We start from the raw sequence: 18190 nt of genomic DNA, 5'->3' as shown, positions 1-18190 counted from the left end.
TAGCAACAATAGACCATAAAATTCATTTAGAAGTTGAACTAAATTTCACAATTTTTCATAATGTATAGTTTTTAAACTTGTATTCTATCTCATTAGATCTCACTTCTCAACATACAATTCCATTGTGATACGGCAACAAATAATTGCACAACATGTGATAATTGTACAAGACATGATTTATACACAACCGGTGTCCAGCTAGGAAAAAGAAAACAATTAGATACATTTAATATTCTAACAAAAATTCTGTTACACTTATGTTATAAATCCAAAGGGTTCCAATAAAGAGTGCATTAACATGGATCGCTGAATAATTGATATTGTTAAATTGATATGATGATCCAACTATCCCATGCATCTTACCAGCGTTTCTATAATGCACAAAAAATTTACTCCTTACATTATTATTATCACAAAGGGAAAATAAACTTACCGCTCCCATTTTACCCTCCCCTCCTCATCACCATTAAACAACACTCCCACGACTAGGTACCCTCCCCTAATTCTAATTACCATTACAATCAAATAAATAAACCAACAATGATAGGACGTCCAACAAAAATAAAACAACAAATACAACATCACATGCAAACACACAATGCAAGTGGTAATTTTTTTGTCTAACAAGAAATACAAACTCAAAACAAACTAAACGATCCAAACAAACAAACCAAACCAAATCATCAGATAACATAAAATCTAATTAACACAGCAATTTAAATGATTGATACTACTAAGAGATTCAAATCAAGTGGTAAAAAAAGCAAAGCAAAACATCCATCGATCTATGGCCCAATGAAACTGTTCCCAATATTGCAGGACAAGTAAGAAGTAACCGTAAGAGATTGAATATGCCTTTCATTCAAATTTGCATTGCTGCTCCAACATGAGGGAAGTTAAAGGGGATGTTTCCAACACAGTCATGAACATCAATGGCCTCTGAATAATTCCTTATACTCTCATATCCACTTCCAGGTTTGAACTGATCGAGACCAACAACCCCTTCAGCAAGAAAACCTAACATCTTATGTAAATTTCTTTTAACATTCCGTCCGACAAACATATTGTTTGTATCCATAAACAACATCTGACCAAACTACTTTGGGATCTTAACACCTCTATTTAAGCGATAAACCAAACAGTCGGTTCCGACGCACAATGTAATGATTCCGGGTTCCTCATGTTCGGCGAAAAAATATTTTCTCGGTGATTCCTCAGTATACCAAGTGGCAACCTTTTCAAAGAAAGCGAGTTCATCATCATTACACATATCATCATCACCACCACCCATATCACCACCATCTATTATCACCACCACCATAATGAAACCATTTCACATCAAAGCCAAATATAATGGGTAATTTCTTTTAATCTGCTATATAATCCTCCTGTTTTGAGTACTTACAATTGGTTTAACCTAGCTTAGGTTGGAATTGGATTGAATGTTTTGAAATTGTGAAAATAAACGAACTTTGACAAATGTAGAAAATAGACGGACTTTGGAAATTAACGATATATGCTATGATAATTTGAAAATGACTACGTGATATTGATGGGATGACGAATGATGATTAATTTTGCTATGATATGTATACTTGAAATGTGGATTAGCTAGGCGTAAATGATTAATCGTTTCAAAGGCTAGTTTTGCTAAATGAAGTGATGTTACCTACTTTATAAAGTATATGTTTTATAATGATTATAATGATGATTATGAGGATGATCTTGATGATGATAATTAGTGATGATGGTGATTTTTTATGACGAGTATACATATATAAAGTGATGATGAAAAATGATGATGTTGACTAGTGACGATGAAAATATATATGTATAAAGTGACGATGTTGATGACGTGTGTTATAGTGTATGCATATATACATTGTTGAGTCATATGATCATGCATGCATGGTCAAGTCCAAGTGATGATGTTAAGTGACTATAAGTGACGATGAGATCAATCGATAATAGAACTCCAACATCCAAAAATGGTACACCTGCATGTAGAATCGTGTCTATAACATAGCATGCATATGGATTGATATGAGAGTCATGTATTCAATTATGTGATTATATGTGATGATGTGTACATGATTATGTGAACATTTGGTGATCTTTGTGTACTTGTAATGATGGTGTTGAATTGTTAACAACGTGAAATGATTTGATGATAAGGTGATGATGTAAAGATTTGATATATCTTGGATCTATAATTTGAGAATTGATATGCCTATTTAAATGAGAATATTACCTGAGATATTGAATTGTTGACTATATGATATTTGTTGTCTTGAATCTATGCTTATGTTCATGATTTTCTTTGTTGAGTATTTCTCACCCTTTTACGGGTTTCCGCCAATGCCATTCGTTTGGGTGGTGTAGACGTGCAGGATTGAGGACGCGTGATCGTCGTGAGTACCCGGGGATAGCTTGATGCTACCTCGCTTGCTTTTCGAGTCAAGTTGTAGGCTATGATTTAGGACTCTGTCGGGATTTTGTTTATTTTCATTTGTTGGATTATTTATGAGAAACCCTTATGTGTATGATCATGTACCTTGAGATGTTTGTTTTATGTTGTTTTACTTTATGAATCTGTTGCGACTGTTTTATAATTATGAAAATGAATTATGCATGTTTTTGGGATTATTGAAGACATATCACCTTGAACCTTGTATTTATCTGTTGAATTATTATTATTAAGTATTGCATATGGGGTTTGAGGGTGTTACAAGTTGGTATCAGAGTCATGTCGTTCTAGTCTGGGCCAAAATTTGGATGTTTTCCTGTTTGTATGTGAATACTATCAGAATACTTTTGATACTTGTTCTTTTGTTCTTATTAGTTGGTTGTGGTTTGTGTGTAGTGCTGAGATGTCTGGAAAGTAACGATGTTGCAATTGCTAATGCGATGGCTCAGGCATTGGCACAAGTGAGTGCGAATGCGATGCAAGGGCAACAAGTTCAAGGGAGAGCTGATGAGTTAAGGTTTGATCACTTTATGCAGAACCACCCTCCAAGGAGGAATCTTAAATATTATGTTTGGGAAATTTTTATTGGTTAAATTTTCGTTTTAACAATTGTTTAATTTTGATTCTGGTGTAATTTAGTAGCTAACTAACTATTACTACCTCCGTTCCTTTTTAATTGTCACATTTTGACATTTTACATAAACCAAGATAGTCAATGATTGTTACTATTTTTGATGCAATAAGTTGTACTTTTACTATAATGACCTTATTCATTTAATATCTCATTTCATATATTTATCTCTCCGCAATAAATAACTAAGGATAATATTGGTAAAATAACATTTAATGTTGCATTGAACTTTGAAAGTGACAATTAAATAGGAACAAAAAATTTCTTCAAAAGAGACACTTAAAAATTAAAAAAAAAAAAAAAAAACTAGCTATTAGTTTTATTTTTTATTTTTTTATGTTGTTTAAAAAGTTGCGGCATTCTTTTTAAAAGATTATGTAGTGTTGTAGTTCATACATTCCCAGCTCACTTGATTATATGGTTTTTCTTCTTCTTGATTTATAGGATTCAAGTATACGAATGATTCTTGTCAAAAAATGTATACGAATGATTAGTTCCACGATAAAAATAAGCTAAATGAATAGTAGTAATATATAAAAGAGTTAAATATATTTTTTTGTCCTTATAAATATATTAACTTTTCGTTTTAGTTCCTCTAAAAATTTCCTTCAACTTTTAGTCCTTCTAAAATTTTCAATCACTATTTTAAGTTAATTTTTGTATTTTTTTTTAATGAAATTGTGCATAAATATGTCGAATATTGTAAAAAATATCCCCAGAAAAAATTAGATTTTTTTTAATAAAACATAAATTAAATATGAATTTTTAACCGTAAAAAATATAAAAATTCATATTAAATTCATATTTTGTTAAAAAAATTTAATTATTTTTGAGAGAAATTATTATAATATTATGATTTTTTCCTGCAAAATTTTATTTAAAAATATGAATTCTACGTATGATTTTACTTTAAAGGAGGAACCAAAAGTGAAGATGGGAAAATTTTGAGGGACTAAAAATTTAAGGAAAATTTTAGAGAGACTACGAGAAAAACTTGACATATAAATAAGACTAAAAACATATTTAACAATGTGATTTAATCAAACCTTACTTATGAGCTAGTTAAACAAAACATGTCTAATTTCATTCGGTCTCAATGATATGATACATTTTTATAACAGGTTGTGAATAAAATACATGGTATATGGGAACTGATTGATTAATTTGGAACACCAGCTGCAAGCTTAGCCCTTAGGTCCTTTCTTAATATTTTGCCTGAAGGTGACTTGGGAATGGCATCAATGAAGAATACTCTGTTTATTCTTTTGTAAAACACAACCTGCATACCACAAACACACACATTAATTAGTATTTGTTTCAAAACAAAAAATATTCTTAAAATAAATTTTATAAAATATTATTAATTATAAGGCAAATTCTATGGTACATCCAATATATTTAAGTGTACCGGTACACCTACTCTTTAAATTAATAGTTAAATAAGTTCTTTTTTGAAGAAAAATATTATTTTTTATCATTTATAATTATAATAACTAAATCTTATTCATCAAAAATGTCAACAAAATAAAATTATTATTTTTTGAATTTTTATCACTCATAATCGAGAACATTCATTATTTTTTATGATAATATGTAAAAAAATTACTATAATTCTTATAAACAATGAAATGATGTTTTTTCTTATGAAATAATGTTCTATAAAATATAAATATTAAAAAATAGTTATTTATTATATAAAAATGATCGTTAATTTATAAAATTATGAAACAGGAGTATCGGTACACCTCACTTTGTGAGTGTACCGCGGAAGTTCCCTAATTATAAATGGGCTGGGTTGAATTACCTGTTTGGAGACGAACTTCTTAATGTCATCCTCAGTTGTGTCAATACTTCCATTTGATCTTACAACAAATGCTACTGGCACCTCACCAGCTGCTTCATCTAACATTCTATAAATATCAACCATACACATTTTATTTATTAATTATTACAATGTGGAGAATTTTTTTCACATTCTATCGAACTAGTTTTAGGGCATAGGCACTTACGGGACGACAGCGACATCGGAAATTTGAGGATGTGAGAGAATAATGGCTTCAAGTTCAGCTGGAGCAACTTGAAAACCTTTGTATTTAATCAATTCTTTAAGTCTATCAACTATGAACAACTCATCATCATCGTCAATGAATCCAATGTCACCAGTATGCAACCAACCTTCCTTGTCTATTGTTTCCCTCGTTGCTTCCGGGTTGTTTAGATAACCTATATTAATAATGTTCAAATCAGTCTTTAGTTGCATTTTTAATATATCATATATTTTTTAATTTCTGTACACGGTAATATTTTCACAATCCTAATATATTAAAGTGGTTATGAAATAACCGTAAAAAAATAAAGTGTGGTTGGCATGCAATCCTCTCAAGATTCATATTTCATATATGACTTTTCTATGTTTAAGCTTTGACAAAGGAGTACTATCATTTGACACCTAAGCTAAATGTGATTCACCTTCTTTGGACATAGTACGTATATATACTTCAAGTCTTCATCAACCTTAGTCCAAGGTAGGTATAGATTTGACTTGATAAAAAAAAAAAGTTGGTAGAGGTTTGAAGAACATTTTCATTGCCTACGATTTTCAATGTTTGGTGAGGACAAACAATAATAAATATACGGTGCACTGAAAGAATTAAAATAAAATTGATTTTATTTAGCGTTTTTTTTTTTTTTTTTTAAATTTACTATATATATTTTGATTAAAAAATTTAACGACCTATAAATCCATGTTGATTAAAAAATTGTTGGTTGGCTTTAGTGACAAAAAAGTGTGCTAAGTAAGATAAGACTATAGTCTTAAGGGCTGACCTACCCTTTGACACAAAATTTAGAATCATTTAAAAAATGTGGTACACAATGCAAGCCACCAACCTTTGAAAAGAGAAGACCAAATTATGACGTAGTACAACAATCATGTATTGACTTATTATTTCTCTTTTTTAATAAACGAATAACAACAATGATCACTGAATATTCACACTTTATATAATTTAAATATAAATTAAAATCTGAATAATAAAGAATATTCATTGATACCTTTCATGATTTGGTCGCCTCTAATACAAATTTCACCAGGTTGATTTCTAGGCAAAGAGGAGTCATTTTGAGGATCAACAATCTTCATCTCAGCATTTCTAACAACTGTTCCACATGCACCTGATTTCACATCTATTGGCTCTTTAGCAAATGATAAACACATTGTTAAAACTGGACCTGCTTCAGTCATCCCATAACCCTGTCCCAATTTAGCTTTGGGAAATTTGGCCCTAACAGTATCCTCAAGTTCTTTACCAAGTGGGGCCCCACCAGATTTCAATACCCTAATGGATGAAAGGTCATATTTATCAAGTTCAGGTGACTTAGCAATAGCCAAAACAATTGGTGGCACAACAGGAGCAATGGTGACTTTGTATTTAGTAACAAGGCCAAAAAATGCATTAATGTCAAACTTTGGCATTAATAATATTGAAGCTTTAGCTCTCAAACCACAAAGCAAAACTGAGTTGAGTGAGTAAATATGAAACATGGGAAGAACACATAGTATGACATCTTCACTGTGATAATATAGATTTGGATTTTCTCCATCAACTTGTTGTGCTATGCTTGTCACCAACCCTTTGTGTGTTAGCATAACACCTTTAGGTAGACCGGTTGTTCCAGATGAATATGGCAATGCAACCACATCATCGGGTTTGATGTTCACTTTTACCTGTTGGAATTAAGGAAATTAGTTAGAATATTGATTGATTATTAGTAGATATATACAATACTATATATTATTCAATTATTATATGGTATTCAGTTAGACAATCAACTTTGCCACTCACCTTATATATGAATAATATTTTCAAAGTAATTCACATAGTATTATTTAAAAAAGTAATATGTTTGTTACTTTAGACTAAATTTTTATTTTCAAATATGATAATAATAATTACTATTAGACAAAGTAATATGTAACTTTAGGAAAATTGGAATCAACTGCATCAATATGAACATTACCTCTTCCATTTCATTCTGATCAGCCTGAATCAGCTCACTGAAATGCATGTGATTGTCCTCCTCCGGGGAAGAATCCACGAAAACCAGCTTCACATTTTCCAAATCCTTAACTTTGTCATAGTAACAAGCTTGTGTTACAAGCAACTTAGTATTGGAAGCTTTTGCTTGTTTAGCAATCTCAGCTGAAGTGAAGAAGGGATTGGCGGCAGTCATTATGGCGCCGCGAAAAGAAGCACCGAGAAAGGCGAACACAAATTCCGGGCAATTAGGGAGAAGAACCATGATGACATCCCCCTGTTGGATGCCAAGTTTGTTGAGACCGGAGGCGACTTTTTGCGCGGTGAGTTGGACATCATAGTAGGTGTAAATTTCAGCAGTTGGAGCATTGATGAGGCAAGGACGTGAACCATATTTTGATAGATTTTCAAAGCAATATGAATGAAGAGGAAGGTGTTTGGGAATGTAAATATCAGGAAGCTTAGACTTGAAAATCAACTCTTGTTCCATTGTTTGGATAGTCATTAGAATGTTATTGTTTGCTTAAAGAGAATGAATATTGTTGATGATTTCAATTATTCTCTTGAGAAAGAACAAGAACTTCACTTGTGTAATATAGGACTTGTTATGGCTAAGGTGATGTGAATGTAGCCAGCCAGCCACATGGAAATTGGTTAAAAGGTGGTCGTGGTTGGTGAAGGGACAAAATGGACAATTCAATAAATATAGTTGGTGGGTAAGGAAAGGAGTTGGTGAGAGTGATTTGTGTTTAAATTTTATTAATTCTCTACTATAATTACAAGTGGTTGGATCAAAATCAAACTAAGTTTGGTAAATAAATTACATTTTACTTTATAAGTTGATTAATTAAAAAATCAATGCCAAAAATTGTCAATTAAAATTCTTTTTTTTTTTTTAAATCTTTATGGCATTCAGTGGGGTAAAATCAAAGGAAAAATACTTTTTCTTTTATTATTGGTGACTTTTTTTTTTTATGTAGATCAGATATTATTTGCACGTAATTATGAAGACTAATTTTTTAAAAAAAAATTCAAAAAAATAAAGACCTTTTGTCAGAAAAGAAAAAAAAAAAAAGTATAGACCAAATAATTATGTTTTAATATTTTTCCTTTTCTTTTTACCTACCATAAGACCAATTCAATGGCTACATTATTCATGGTGTAGAATGAGTCGCTTTTTCACACTTGGACGGAAATCTTATCCCTTTCACCTACCACGCTATGATCTGGGTTGCAATCATTCTTGATGGGTGCTCAATATGCACTTCAAAATTACTTACATTTATGAAAAAGTCGATCTATGAGTTATGATCCGATCAAAGTTTAAACACAAAAAATATTAATAAAAAAATATCAATTAAATCATTTGAGGGACATATTGATCAACCATTTCATTCCGCATTTGTTAAATTGGTGACTTCAATGTCACCAATTTGAGGGACATATATACTTCCCTTAATGACTCCAACGTCCACTGGGTCTCTGCTTCCACTTTGAGGATTTCTTTATCTCATCTCAAAAGAATGTTTGATGGAAAATAGAAAGAAATCATTCTTTTAATGACATATCGAATAGAATCACATACCTTTGGAAGAGAGAACCTATTAATTTTCGTATGATAATTGGATTCATCAACTAGTTTGCATCCAAAAAAATCAAAGCATTGTAACGATACCATTGTTCATAATGAAAAGAAAGGGAAAAAAAATGAAATAAAAAGGGAATAAGGAATTTAAGTTGAAGATTTGAGAATATGATAGGAAAAAAAGGGGAAAAACCGATTACAAGGGAGTTATAGATGATTCTTTAAAAAAACCAAAAGGGAGTTATAGATGATACAAAATGTTATGATTATTCTTTAAAAAAAATGGCATGATTATTATTAATTGTAACATTAACACTAAGAAGTTTTTTCCTATAATTAAATACAGTTTTTTTTTTTTTTTTTTTTAAGATTATGCTAAAAAGTGTCTTTAGAACATTGATTAAAGATTCTATTATACGAAAGTTTATTTTGAAAACATAAGATCATAGAATATTCAACTTTAAAAAATTTATGAATTTGAAAAAATTATGAATAGTTCAATTAAAAACCATACAAAAAGCACATAAAAAAATACACATAGATTGCGTTCTATTAAATAAATGGTACATCTGACCAACAACAAAAATTAAATGGTGCATTTGAAAAAAAAAGTTACATTGAAAACTAAATGTAACAATAACATTTTTCTCAAATCTGATAGTTACTGGCAACATAATGAATATTCTAAAACACATAAATAAGAAGAAAAAAATGTACGTTAAATGGATAAAAAATAAAACAAAGATGCAAGTTATATGGTTTGTTTTTATTAGAGGAAGTTATATGATTTGGTTCTATTTGGACTTTGCTAGTATACTAGTTTATTTGGGGTGAGAGTATAATAGTTCATCTATTCAACGTAAAACTTCTAACGTTGTCGCTTGAAGTGTAAGTGGTACAGATAATACCAATGAAATCGAAAAACCAAACCAAATTAAATAAAAAATTAGTCGCACCAAACTTAATTGGTTTGATTTCGTTCTTGGTTTTTTATTTTGAGATTCAACAAACCAGTGAATCAATATTAAGGTATCGTTTGACCTTTTTTTTTTTTTTTTTTCTTTTTAGATTCTCTACATTTTTAAGGAGAAGTTAGGTCAAACACAATATCAATAAAGTACCTTCGAAAAAAAGTATTTTTTTTTAGAATGCATGAAATTGAATGGAATGAGCTTTAACAAAAAGTTGTTGAATGCTACTTCTCCGTAATTTATTTTACAAGCACCTCTCTTCTACTCACGCAGGCAACCTTTTCTTTTATTTTTCAATTTGTTTTTGCCTTCCATTTTTTTTAACTGGTCCATATAATTTTTTTAAAGGAGGATCAGTTTAATTTTATTATTTATTTTTGAAGGAGTTTTATTATCTTTTTATCACTTATATATTTCATTTTAATATCGTTTAATTATTACAACCTCACAAATATTTTTATTCATGCTGTCATTGAGTGACACCAAATATTTTTATTCTCTTTCTTCAGCCTCACAAATATACACACACATTAGCGTTTAGAGTAATATTTTATGTCCGTATGTTTGTTTTTTTTGTTACGCTAATGCGTATAACTTTTTTAGTGTTGCGTAATGCGTACAATTATTATTTTTATAAATTTTGATTTTAATTAAAAGTACAAGTTAGATGCCTAAAAAAATTATACTTATATATACTTTACACATTTATATTGTAACAAACTATGCAAATCTTTTTCTTATTAAAAAAACTAAGCATATCTTTTTCAATGACACCAACGATGTAACAAATATAATACCATATAATATAAATTCTTAACTTTTTAAATGACACCAAAAATATGATATTCTTATAACAAAATTTATTATACAGTATAATTGGAAGAAAAAAAAACTATTCTCTAGCTTAGCTCAGTTGATATAGACAACATATAAATATATGCAAGGTCGCGGGTACGAACTCTGGACACCAACAACAAAAAAATAATAAATTCAATGTTTTGTACAATAGTTTGCCAAAGAACTTTTAACTTAACAATAACTTTAGAACTAAAAAAAATAATAAAGAAACCAAACAGCTTTAATTTTTTCCTTAAAGAGCTTTATTTTTACTTTGTTTTAAAGTAGCTTTTAAACCGAAAAAAAGTCTGACCAAACGGTACCTAAGACAGTTACACATTTTACTATTAGACTATTATTTTTTTCAGCCTACTCATTTCTTGTAAACCCTTTTTTTCCTACGAAAATGCCCACGAGAGTTCAATCATATAATCCAAATTGAGTTTTCCCCTAATTTTGGGGTGAAAAATTGAGTTTTTCACCAATTTGGATTTTATAATCCGAACACCCTAAAAAATAGGACACATTTCTTGCTTTTTCGAATTATATAATTCGAACACCCCTTAAACACCATTATTCAAGGGAAAACAGTTCAGATTATAGAATCTGAACTGTATCAACACAAATTACGACTTATTTGTAACATGGATAGGCAATTTAAGGGTCATATTAATCTTCCTAACTTCCACCCTTCTATTTTAGGTCGTTGTTAGTTGTGTCGAAAATCCTGTTTTAAAGTTACTTGATCAGATTGCTCCAAAACTTTCCCATATAATCAGAAGAAAAAAAATTCAAGGATCAAGACTCTCCTAAAGGGGACATCTAATGAGATTCCGCCCTCAAAATTCAAAATTATATCGTTTTGACCCATTTTTCATCTTTAAATTTTTTCATATTCTCAGAAAAATCTGAAATTTTTTGTATTAGTTTTATTTCATTTTTAAAAATTTCCGGTGATACTTTTATATATTTTTTGTTTTATTTAACATGTCATATAATTTTTTTTCACTTTGTTTATTGTTGTTTATAAAAGTGAAATTTGCAATCGCTGAAATGGAAGAGGTTATGAATAAATATGATTTATCAATTTTTTTTTTTTTTACAGAGACTAAATAATAAATTTTGAATATTTATAAAAAAATCAAAAATATATTTAACTCTTCTATTTTTGGTGAATAAAAAATTGGAGTTGTTGATTGAATTCTTGCTGAATTAGAGGGAAGCAATTTTTTTTAGTCTAGCTACCGTTTTGGAACATAATGATTTTGATAAGTAAGTTGAACTTGTATTTCATATACTTTGTTGACGGAGTTATTAAAATTAGCAAGTGTCATATAAAATTGATATATTGCTATATCCACTTATGCAGATGGTGTTTCGTATGGTCAATTTTAAATTTGTATCTTTTTTTTACCTTCATGGATTAGTTATATTTTAATTTTTTAATAGGTTTTATTTAAGAATAAAGATGGTAGTAGAAGGAAAATATTGACAAAGCAAAAAATAGTGACACTTTTTCTATTTAAGAATAAAGAAAGAAAATATATTTATTTCAAACGAACCAATTAACCAAACCAAACTTTTAGTTTGATCTGATCCCACTTTAGAAAATACTAAAAACACAACCAAACCAAACCAAATCAGTGTCAATTAGGTCAGTTTGAACATTTATTTGACTGTAAAATTGAACCAAATTGAATTGTTACATTTGTCACACTTTTTACATGCTTACCCAACGACTTGAAGTGCCGACCCAAGGGTAAGACTATCAAGGCAATCACCTTATGCCTAAAACAATATTTAAACAAATTGCTTAATAAAAAGACGTTATATTCTACTATTGATAAATTTTATTTGATAAAAGACATTCTACTAAAATTAATAAAATATTATCTATGACTAGTATTATATCAACAAAGATTGACTCGGTTGGTTTTATTATCAAGAGAAAAAGAAATATGAAATGAAAGTAATTAAATTGGTTTGATATATGATTTTATTATTTCGAACTGCATTTCTTGATTTTTATCGGAATCATAGATCGGAGATTATGTTTCTGGTGAGATGTTTTACCCGCTTTTATTTGTCAGGATTTTTTAAAGATCGGGTTGGGCTTGATCTTAATTACCATTTTCCTTAGGTCTCGGGTTTTATTTTGTTTTTCTGCTTTCTTTTTACAGTTTTTGATTTTTTTTTTAAAATTTATGAGCATGGTGGCAGACGAGGGAGGTGATCTTAGAGTGTCAACTTAGTTAGGATGTCTTGTTTCCTCGTAACATTTTCCATTGCTTTTGATCCAGAAAAAAAAATCTAAAACGTATGAAAATTTTAATTAAAATTTAAATAAAATATTTTTGATAAAGTACTATTATGACTTTATTGGTTCTTTATGTTGTAGTAGTCTAGCTCTTTCTCACAACATAATTTTTTAACATGTAACACACTCTTTTATAAAAAAAAAAAAAAATTAGTTTTTTAACATGTAATGAATTAAATATGAATTTTTCTAAAAGCCAAAATTTCAAAATTATATTAATGAAAATTTGGACCTAATAATAAAATTTTAAGTTACTTTTTTGCGGAGGAACTTTGTATAATATTCTAAGTAAGTATGTGAAAAATATGTTACAAATTTAAAAGTTTAAGCACAATTAAGCAAATTTTAATTTTACAAGGACTAAAAGTATGTGTTGGTCCCTATTAAATTGAAATTTGTTTAATTATGCTTAAACTTTTATATTTTTAAATGATTTTTAACAGACATGTTAAGAACATTATAATAATCTCTTTTATAAAAAATTAGAATTTTTTAACATGTAATGAATTAAATATAATTTTTTTAAAACGCCAAAAATTCAAGATAAAACTAACGAAAATTTGGACCTAAAAATAAAATTTTGAGCTAATTTATTGTAGCGGAACCTTTTATAATGTTTTAAACAAGTATGTAAAAAATCATTAAAAAAATTTAAAATTTTAAGCATAATTAAACAAATTTTAATTTAACAGGGACTAAAAACACTAACGGAAAATTTTTTAGGGACTAAAAAATGTGATTTATTTTCATTGGGACTAAAAACAAAACTGCAGATATTTATAAGGACCAAAAACTTAATTAACCCTTATATATATATATATATACACACACACACAACACACACACACACACACACACACACCCAAACATCAAGATCAACTCACTTGCTCCCTTACCAAGTTAAAACAGTCTCACTCAATGACCATGCATATGTAGAATAAAATGTAAATAAAAGCAATAAATGTTATCTACAAAATATGAAATAGGTTAGTAAAATAAAGAAGAAAAGATGATACAAGAAATATTTCCTAACTTTTAAGAAGAGGGGCTTATACAAGTGTCCTAAGAAAATTGTTTATGGATTTTAAATAAGGTAATTATAAATAAAAGAAAGTCGTTTTATATGTTTATTTTCAATGTATAAAACACAAAATTTTCTATAAAAAAATTTTACGCAAGTTAAAGAATAGTTTCAAGACACTGGTTGTGATGCATATTTCAAATTTAAAGATGATATATGTATGCAAGAGCGCGGTGTTCTATCCCCTAGTGGAAAGGTTGTGCAAATATACAATAATCAATCAAGTTCTTTTCTCAAGAAGTTGAACACACTAAAGGCTAAAATGATATAGATATTTTTGTTAATGATGAACTTGAAGCAATATTGGGGAAGACATCACCATTGATGCAACAAAAGTTCCTAATGATGAAATAGTACTTTTCGTGGATCAAGTTGACCACTACAATAACTTGAAGGAACTGCAGATATTTCTTGTCTTCCTTTCCACTCTTCACCAGGTTTGAGAGTAATTGCTTTTTCTACACAAGCAGGTTGGACACACAACATATGTTTGTACTCATCATCTCCCAAATCAGATATGATCTTTGATTTCTTGTCCCATGGGTTCCATACAACTACATACATACATACATAAATTCCTATTAGTATATTATAATAATAACAAACAAACATATTTTATGTAGTGATATATATATATATATATATATAAACTACTAACCAGCATCAGGAAGCCCATCTTTTCGTATTTCAAAAGTTCTCTTTCTTTCATGGTCAATTATAGCAATTTTTGTGGGTGTGCTTAAGTACACTTTGTCCACCTTCATCATCAAATAAACAAAACTTTTTTTAAGAGTTTCATATTTGAATCAATAAAACACAAGAAATTGCTCAATTGATAACATATACTCACTTCACCCTCGAATGTAATAGCATCTCCTTGTTCTGTGAATCTTTCTCTATTCTTCAAGCTATCTAGATAATCCAATGTCTCTAGTCCTTCTATTCGAACTTCACTGAACATAAGTAAGGTGAAATTTAGCTTCTACTGACAAATGATCCAGTTCAAAAATCTTAAGAGCAAATAGCAATACTCAAATATGTGCTTCAATAACATTAGATAGTATGTACTTTAATAATAAATGTAAAAACATATTTAAGTGAGAACAAAGCAAGAATAATTTCATAAGTCAATTGATTAAAATGTTATTTAAATATTCTATCATTGAGATTGCAACAATATATTTGATATTGATTTACGAACAAAAAATATGTATATGGCACACAAAACCTGATATCGGTAACATAGAGGTATGTATGATAGGCAAATGTGAAGGTAAAAGATTTTCCATCTTTATTTGTATTTCGAATTCGGGATGTCAGCATCAAATCTCCTGTAGGCCCCAAAGCTATCCTTAGGCGAAACTCATATCTGTAAGAAATAACGATAAACTCAGGCTAAACTCATATAAAACACAAGTGCAATAGAAATGGAATATTATGTTAAGCAAGTTCTATGCAGGTTTTCACCCTCCAAGATGGCTCACATTGTTGCTTTGTTGGATTTTAGTACAAGTGATATTCCACTTACTTATCTTGGTTGCCCTATTTTAAAAAATGCACCGAAGACATCTCATTTTCAAGCTATTGGAAAACTTGATATCTAGAAATTTTATCATAGTTCAACTTGTTCGATCTATTATTCAGGACATGCTTGTCTATTTCTTCCGTATTTTTATATATGCCTTCCATTTGATAAGGGTGGCCTTTCTTTAAGATCAGTTCACCATATAAGTGAGACATCTATTTTGTATTTATCTTGTAAGTTTGGGTTTAGTTCAGGGTAATGGGCAATTCTTTGCAGAAGAAGCAGGTTTTTGCAACAAAGACACGAATTAAGAAACATATGTCTAATGGCATGGATAATTGGTTGGGGTGTCCTTTGGTGAATGTGTTGAATATTTCAATCAATTTGTATCATAGAGTAAAAGCAGTGTTATCCCTAGTGTCATTCTTCATCATAATGTGTTTCTTGAGAAATAAAGTTGTTGGAGTCGTCCTTCCCTCTTCTCTCGCTTAAGATTGTTTATTTATGTGATGCTTAATTGTTGTACTACTCCTAAGACTCGAAAATTATTACTTGTTAGAATGGTTCACATTTTTCATGTTATTTAGCTGGCTCGTAACGGTCTTTGTTTTAGTAATGCATGCTAGGCCAACTTTACATTCCACCAAGATGAAGGTTATGTATGATGTTTTTTAAGGATATGTTTATCTTGAATTCTTCTTAATCTTGCCGAAGCGACAAAATTTTAATGAGATCAAGACAGTTTTCTCGAAATCCCCAGTGATCAGTAGTTGTTGGGTGAATGTGAACATCAATGGCTCGATAGAAGGTGAACCTCGGCATGCTTTGTGTGGGGGAATTTTCAGAGATCACTGAGCTTCTTTCTAGGTTGAAAATTTGGATTGAAATTGACTTTCAAGATGTCTACCAATCATTTTGATGTTGGTTCTTAAAAAAGAGTGTTAAGTTATATATATATATATATATAAATAAAATACCTGTGAGGCCAATTCTTTGTATCATCTTCAGAGTTTTTGAGAACCAAATCAACGAAAGCTCTACTGTTGCTATTTGTTGGAAAGGGAGGAGGATTAGGATCTAAGATCCACAACTTGTTCCTTGCAAATCCATGATGTTCAAGAGTACCAAAATTTGAGAACTGCATATGGATGGATATAAAGTACTTAAAGAAAAAACAATAAACAAAAACATACAAGCTCTATAAGATGATACACGTACTTGAGGAAAACATATTGGAATGCCTCCGCGTAAAGATCTTGGAGGAGTAAAATTAGCCTGCATTTATTATTATTCATGTCAAAACAATTATATTGATTTGTTTTTTTAACTTCCTTTTCAGGCATGAGTAGGATAATGTAGCTGGTTACCTTACTACTAACAAATAACAATTCTTCTCCACGTTCGTTCTTCCAAGATGTAACTTGTCCCCCGTATAGATACACCTGAAAATGAAACCATTCTTATATACAATTAAGTTTTTTTTTTTTTTTTTTTTATAATGATGATAACAACTACGTCTTTCCAAATTTCGACGAGAAAAAATGATATGATGTATTTGTGGATCTTAAATAGAAAATTAGATAGAGATGTAATCAATTCATGCATGAATTGTGAAAATACATCGAAATAGAAAATGAGATGATTAAAGAATAATTGAAAAAAGATAATTTTGAATATTAATTTTGAATCGGAAAATGAAAATAATACCTCAGCAGAGAAGCCACGATTTTCTCTAAGAATGATCTTCTCTAACCCATTAACGCCCATACAGTGTTTCACGTACATCGTTTCTCGTGACATCTCTCTTTTCTCTCCTTCTCTCAAACAATGAGAATGGAATGCTCTTTCTTCCATCAATGAACAATTATAAACTATATATACAAAGGCTATAACTTGTTAAGAGAGAGAGAGTATATTTCTTTATTCTTTTAAATTTGTTGGGGCATGCAGACCTTCAAATATACAATATACTATGTATCAAAATTAAATGCTAATTCAAGCTTATAAATATTTTTTGTTTAATTTAATTTCTTCATAATTTAAGATCTATTATCCACTCATAAAATATTTATATTATATAAGACACTTTATCGAAGTGTTTTAAGATTTATTTTAAAAAATTTGAATATTTCCACAAATTCTAAAACATGTCAAGTATTGTATTTAGTTTTTTCGGAAGTGAATTTTTTTCTTGTTAACTTTCATCTTTCCTTATCAAACTTATAAAATTCCTAACCAAATATCTTTACACATAAAAATTGAAAATAACATATGACAATATCGTTAGAAAGTAAATGAAGCATCTGTTTATATGTTTATAAAGTTTTGATCGCAATGTGAATAGTGATTTCTCTTCATATACATATATATATATATATATATATATATATATATATAAAAGTGAAATAAGTTTTTGGTCTCAATAAATACATCATATTTTGTTTTTAATCCTTCTAAAAAATTAATTCAAATTGTCGTCCTTTAAAAGTTAATAGTTTTGGTCCATGTTTTTAGGTCAACTCATGTGTATCCTTTGTAATATTGAATTGTTTTTTGAAGTAATGTTTAATACATTATAGAAATGTCTCATGAAAAAGTTTAAATTTTTAAATGACGGATGAATAAAATATGAATTTTTAAGTTTGTGACAATTGAAAATTTATAAATTTGTGACAATAAAATATTTTTATTGGAAAGTTTCTTATAAATTCTAAATACGCATGCAAAAACTCTAGAAAA

General features: G+C 29.2%; 2 protein-coding genes across 2 annotated transcripts; both read right to left on the bottom strand.

The window, feature by feature from the left end:
• Positions 1-4130: 4130 nt before the first annotated feature.
• On the bottom strand, positions 4131-7763 carry LOC11429318 (4-coumarate--CoA ligase 1). The gene is made up of 5 exons (XM_003604079.4): positions 7119-7763; positions 6153-6825; positions 5108-5321; positions 4903-5008; positions 4131-4377 (listed from the first exon to the last, which is right to left on the bottom strand). The coding sequence occupies exons 1-5, from the start codon at positions 7638-7640 to the stop codon at positions 4258-4260; spliced, it is 1635 nt and encodes a 544-aa protein (XP_003604127.1). The 5' UTR covers positions 7641-7763; the 3' UTR covers positions 4131-4257.
• Positions 7764-14265: 6502 nt separating this feature from the next.
• On the bottom strand, positions 14266-17251 carry LOC11419460 (putative glucose-6-phosphate 1-epimerase). The gene is made up of 8 exons (XM_003604078.2): positions 17159-17251; positions 16819-16893; positions 16670-16726; positions 16429-16589; positions 15155-15295; positions 14777-14879; positions 14585-14684; positions 14266-14480 (listed from the first exon to the last, which is right to left on the bottom strand). Exons 1-8 carry the CDS (start codon positions 17249-17251, stop codon positions 14266-14268), a joined length of 945 nt encoding a protein of 314 aa, XP_003604126.2.
• Positions 17252-18190: the final 939 nt, after the last annotated feature.

This window comes from Medicago truncatula, chromosome 4 (assembly GCF_003473485.1).
Source record: "Medicago truncatula cultivar Jemalong A17 chromosome 4, MtrunA17r5.0-ANR, whole genome shotgun sequence".
Taxonomy (NCBI): Eukaryota; Viridiplantae; Streptophyta; class Magnoliopsida; order Fabales; family Fabaceae; genus Medicago; species Medicago truncatula.
The sequence above is the reverse complement of the archived record's forward strand: the minus strand, read 5'-3'. Positions and strand labels throughout refer to the sequence as shown.